A 6,000-nucleotide genomic window follows, 5' to 3' on the forward strand; every position below is an offset into this window, starting at 1 on the left:
TATGTTTATAAATATATCAGAGCACGGGAGACTCCAGCGAGGCCTGTAATTAGCTGGGCCTGGATTTCCCATCACCGGCTCCAGCCAGGAGCATGATGGAAACAAACTTGTTTAACATGGGTGCGCAGGCCCCTAATTCCATCCAGACCCGTGAGCCTGGGGAAAGGCACTTCCCAGCTCTCGCTCTCTCACTCCCCCCTGCCCCCACTGAGACATACAGACACAAATACACACAAACTGTGGTTGAGACACATACAAGTGGCAGAGAGAGACACACACAAACTGATTGAGACACACACCCACACACTGAGTCACACATTCATGCGTCTTGCCTACACCAGAATAATAACCCATTGCTGGCAATATTTCTCTTCCTCTGCAGCCTGCGCCCCAACATTCAATGACTTTGCCCTCATTCCCTTGCTCAGCATGGCCCATGCTCAATCCAAGCTGCTCATGTTTAACCTGTTCCTTGGGCAGATCCCAGGCCAGTGCCTGCAGCATCCCTTGATGGCCCTGAAACATATGGGCCAGGCCTGAACCCAGATAGCACTGCAGTAGATTCCCCTGCAGAGATCAGAGTGGAGGGGAAAAGACAGTGACGATGCCAAGTGAAAGGGAGCCGAGCAACCAGGCCAGCCCAGATCATGCCCCCATGCCATGAATCAATGGGATCCTCCTGAAAAAGGCTACCAGACTTCCCCAGCTAACACTCACCAGCTCTCTACCCATACCTAGCACCTGAGGAACTCAAATTGCTCACACACAGTGGCCAAAGCATCCCAGCTGCCCTGTGCCAAGTTCACTATCTTCACAGGGAGACACTGAGGCCCAGAGAGGGGAGGAGACCTGCTTTAGGGCACAGTGAATAAACAGAACACAACCCAGCTGTCCTGACTCAAACATTAGGGCATATTCCCTGCCTCACATGCCAGCCTGAGGATGAGAGAGGAGGGGAGAAAACCATGCAGAGGAATTTAGCAAACCACAGAAACCGTTGTGTCTCCCCTACCTCTTCTGCCAGCAGTAAAACTAACCTGGCTATGTCTTCACTGCAGAATTAACTACAGTTATCTACTCTGGAGTGAACTCCTCTTGAGTTAGGCTAGTTCAAGTGAGAGCAGTTAAGTTGTGAAATAACATTCCAGTTGCACAGAGCTGTCATGTTAGCTGCTGACAAGCTGGGCTAACTCGAGTGTAACCTATACTCCCTGACTGGTCAGCCAGCTTGAGCTGAAAGCACCACCACACTCAGTGAAGTGGTTTTGTGTGTGGACAGGACTCGAGTTAACTCTGCAGTGAAGACAGTTTCCTCCTATATGTGAGGAGAAGTTCACAATACACCACAAAACCAATTCCTAAAGTGGCTCGAGTTAATGAGGCTCAAAGAACCCTTTGATATGCCCCGGAAACCATAGTGCCAAACATGTGTAACTGCCATGCCAATGTGGACATGGCTACTGGGAATGAGGCGTGTGCAGCTCTGCAGTGTGGACAAACGCAAGTGGGCTTGGCAAACCCAGACCAGGTACAATCTGCAGTGTAGACATATCCCTAGTATCCCCCAATCTCCATGCTGCTAGCGGCAAAGCTAAGCCAAGTGTTTGAGAGTAAGTACAGGAAATGTGTACCTCTGTGTATGTGTGCATAAGCATGTAAGTGTATGTGAATGTGTGTTTGTGTGAGTATGCAAGTATGCACATGTGAAGACATACATGCATGAGTAGGGGAGTGTGTCTGGCATTCAGGTATGTGCGCGTGCTTATGTGTGCTTGCATGCAAGCATCTGCACTCACATGAGTACATGTGCACATGCATGAGCATGCAAATGTGAGCGTGTGTGCTCATGTTAGGGAGTGCACATGCAAGAGTGCGTGAGTGCGGAGACATCAGCCTGTGTGGTCATGTGAGCGTCAGCCTGTGTGGTCATGTGTACATACATGAGTGTATGAGTGGGAACATGCCAGCATGTGTGCATGGATAAGAATGCAAGTGGGAGCATCTCAGCATGTATGCACATGTGAGCATGTATGCACATGCATGACTGTATGAGTGGGAGTATGTCAGCATGTGAGCATGAATGAGCCTGCAAATGTCAGCATGTCAGCATGTGAGCACAAGCATGAGCATTGTGAGTTGGACCATGTGCGTACTGCAAGCAAATATATGTGAGCATGAGCATGTGAGTGTGAGCGTGTCAGCATGTGTGCTTATGCGAGTGTGTGCGCAGGCCTGAACTTGCAAGTGGCAGCATGTCAGTGTGTATGCTCATGTAAGCGTGTGTGTACATGAATGAGCATGCGAGTGAGAGCATGTCAGCATGTGTGCTCAGGCAAGCATGTTGTGCAGGCATATAAGATGTGCCTGTCTGGATTAGCCCACCCGCCTGTGCGGCTGGAACCCAGACTCTAACAGTGGTCACGACCTGTGCTCTCTAAGCCATTTCTCAAGCATCCTCCCGAGTCAGACCCTTCACACAATGTCCTTTGTCTCTCTGATGGTTCATCGGGCTGGCCCTGGCCCTGCCATGTGCCTCTACTCACTCACCCATGGCCAGTTTGCAGACCAGTCTTGCTGTTGATTTCAGTGGAGTCAGGTCAGGGCTGGGATGGGATGGGTAGGTCCCCCCTTGAGCAAACTTAGTGTCTGGTTGTCAACCTCAGCGCAGCTACCCTGGGGATAGCAAGGGAGGAAGCACTAGAGTGGTCAGGGCTCCAGCTTCTCCAGGTCAGTGTCCTGAAGCCATGCCCTGAGTAGGGCACATGCATGCGTGCGCACAGCATGCATACACACAGACCTTGGTGACACAGTGCTAAAATGGGTGCTGAATAACTTCAGATGCAACCTGTGGTTTCTGTTTGTGCTGTTGCAGATCCCGCCTCGCATGCGGATTGGAGTTGTTGTGTTTCCACCTGTTTGCCTGTGTTTATGTTGGCATAGGTGTATGTGTGAATGAGAGAGTTTGCCAGTGCGTCCACCTCTGTGTGTGCATGTATGTGAAAGAGTTTTCCTGTGTGTGTATATAGAGGATGTGTGCAGGGGAGTTTGCATGTGTGCGTGTGTGTGAGAGTTTGCCTCTGTGTGTGTATGTGTCTGTGTGTGTGTGTGCTGGCGTATGTACATGTGTGCACCAGTGTGTGTGCATGTGTGTATGAGAGAAAAACTGCCTTGTGAGTGTAGGTGCAGGTACAGTGGGGAAGGGTTTTAATTTATGGAAAAATGTGCCACTTAGCAGGGAATAAATCCTCCCCAAAGCCAGTCCCGTAAGGAGAGCCCTTTGCATTTCCCTTTGGAGGCTTTTTTTGGTCTGTGGCTAATGCAGCCCAGATGTGCGCAGGGGCTGTGCCCTCGCAGCGCCTTCCAAATAGGAGCTGGGTACATCGATTCCTGTCAGGATCCAAGTGTTTCTGATGAGTGACAAAGCCGAGGGGCTTTGAAGCTCCAAGCTTCACAGCTCATTCTAGGACTCATTCCCTTCCCTTCTCCCCAAAGACAGAGAAAATCCAACTTCCCCTAGCATCATGTACTTGGGGAGACAGAATGGGATGGGGACAAGGTGGGATTTTGCTAGACGCTTGCCCTTCTCCATCTCCCCTTCCTCTGTACATTATTCTTCTTCCATTTCTCAGTTTGTCTTTCCCTCCTCAATCCGCCCAGAGATTTTCGTTGTTCCGCACTCTTGGCCAAGAAATAGCCCTTGCCAGCTACAGACCAGACAGACAGACAGACAGCATGTTTCTGGGGATTGTGCATGGAGAATTTGGATTTCTAGTCCTCAGAGACCTGAAGGAGCAAATCCTGCCCTAGGGTTTCATTCGGTCTGTCTTGGGTCTTGGTAGATAGATCCATTAAGTCTTTCTGTCCTCACACTTTCTGGCCCTTCTCTCCCACTTTCCCCACTATGCCCTTCCTGACTCACTCCAGCACCTCCAGTCTGGAACAAAAAATTAACAGAAATTTTTTTGTTTTTCAAATAACTGACTCCATCCAAGGAGGAGAATCTCACCTCATCCCGTGCAACAAATCTAACAGCACAATTGTCAAAAGAGCGAGTCCAGGAAAGTCAAGATTTTGACCTTTTAAGGGTTGTTTTTACAATTTTATTTTATTTTAATGGCAACCTCTTTCCCAGAAAGCTTGCAGTATAGTCTGCAAAACACAAAACCCCTACTGCTTATACAATTACACCCTCCACACTCTGGGGCTGTTCCTTTCCTTGAAAACATTTTTTGCTCCCCCACAAAGAGGCACTTTTCTAACTAGGTTTCAAATGTTAAAACTCCAAAGATTAACACAAACACAAACAAAAAGTCCTTCACAACCAAGAAAAGCTCTGGAGAATTTTGAAGGGGGAGTGCATGCCTTCCAAAGAGGGGTATTTCCTCAGTGTCCCTGAAACCTAGCTTCAATGTCCTTTTAAAAATGTAGTCTATTTTAGCAACCAAACCCTTTCTCTTTTTTTTTGGTGTAAGTGCTTAAATCAAGCCATAGGGGAAAAAAAATCTTTCTGTTCTAAATCCTGGTGACTTTCATTTTCCTCTTCTCTCTGTCAGTCCTGGATTTTAATTCTCCGTGCTAAGCGGCATTTCCCCCACAGTAATCACAAACATGCATGGAAAAGAGAGAACGAGAGAAAGCAAAGAAAAAAAAAGGGGGCAAAGTCTTAAATCAATCACAAAGCCAGACAGACGTTTTAATCAAATCAAATTAGAATCAGCAGCGGTTCAGAAAAGAAAAACACGACACGCACAGCGAGACCCCCGCCCCTACACCCCCATCCCCTGCCAAAATAGTAGAGACGCTTCAGTCTTACCTGAAATCTCCCCAGCAACATATAGCATAGTAGACTCAGATTGTGGGGTTGGGGTGGGGGAAGGAAGGCTGCAGAATTTGTTCAAAAGAAATCAAACTTTTTGGTTAGTTATTACTCTAAACCCAAAGCCCCAAGCGAATGGCGAAGCCTCCCTTTCTCCCTGATCGTTCTGCCCTGTTTCTCTCTCTCTCTCTCTCTTTTTCCTCTTCCCTATTTGTTTTGGTTTGTGTTTGCTTGGGTGTTAGGTGGAAAAAGCTGTCTCGGATATTTTTTTTTTGGTGTGTGTGTGTGCGCAAAGTTTTAAACATGCTCTCTCGCTCTCTCCCCCTTTCCACCTCCCTTGATTTGCTCTTTTGATTGGTGTCCAGGAATGCAAGAATAAAAAAATTGCATACACCCTCTCTCCAAGCTGCTTGCTTTTTTTTTTTTTTTTTTAAATTCAAGTGTTAAGCAGAACCAGGTTGCTTTCAAGAATGTATTTGATGCAATTGTACACAAAACCAGGCTCCATTCATTTTTCTCTCTTTCCCCTCCTCCCACCCTTGGCTCTTCAGCTTTGGGCAAAGGTAGGAAGCTATGGAACTAAAGGGTGACGTGCTTTTCTGAAAGCAAGAGGAGGAGGGAAAAAAGAGACATTTTAAAAATATATCTTAGAGGATAGGGGGCAATGCCACCCCTTTCTCACACACCCCAGATCTTTGGATGTTGTAAAGCTTTTGTTAGAGGCATTTTGGAAAGAGATTGCGGAAAATTAAAGAGTGTTTCCCAAAGAGTTGTGGGTGGAGGGCGCGCTGGGTGGGGAGGGGAGATGGGACGCAGCAGGCAAGGAGGAGGGGGAGGGCTGACTTCCCTTTGGAGAAGGGGAGGTTGGGAAAGGTGCAGAGGTCTCCCTACCTGCTCTGAAATCCATTTGGTAAAGCCAAAGCTACACTCAGGACTTGCAGCCCTTCAAGGTAGGTTTGTGATTTAGTGCTTCCTTTCTCCAAGGGGGCTGCACAGAGTCTGCGGTCCTTTATTTTTGGCCAGGATTAATAATCCCATTTGCCAATCCCACTCATTTAGGGTTTGGTTTGGGTTGGTGTGTGGTTTTCTTTCTTTTCTTTTTTTTTTAAATGAGGCTATTCTTTAGCCCTCTTTTTTTTTCCTGACGTGTAAAGCTTTAACCACAAGCTGAAACACCAGTCCCT

General features: G+C 47.6%; 1 protein-coding gene across 1 annotated transcript in view; it reads right to left on the reverse strand.

Annotated features, from left to right (window-relative positions):
- Positions 1–5,515, reverse strand: part of CLCF1 (cardiotrophin like cytokine factor 1) — a 39,609-nt gene extending 34,094 nt beyond the window's left edge. Inside the window, exon 1 of the mRNA XM_048852938.2 lies at positions 4,814–5,515. Coding sequence (XP_048708895.2) covers positions 4,814–4,841 — 28 coding nt within the window. The 5' untranslated portion in view covers positions 4,842–5,515. The remainder of the gene's footprint in view (positions 1–4,813) is intronic.
- Positions 5,516–6,000: the final 485 nt, after the last annotated feature.

The sequence above is a fragment of the Caretta caretta genome, chromosome 6 (assembly GCF_965140235.1).
Source record: "Caretta caretta isolate rCarCar2 chromosome 6, rCarCar1.hap1, whole genome shotgun sequence".
NCBI classification, from domain to species: Eukaryota; Metazoa; Chordata; order Testudines; family Cheloniidae; genus Caretta; species Caretta caretta.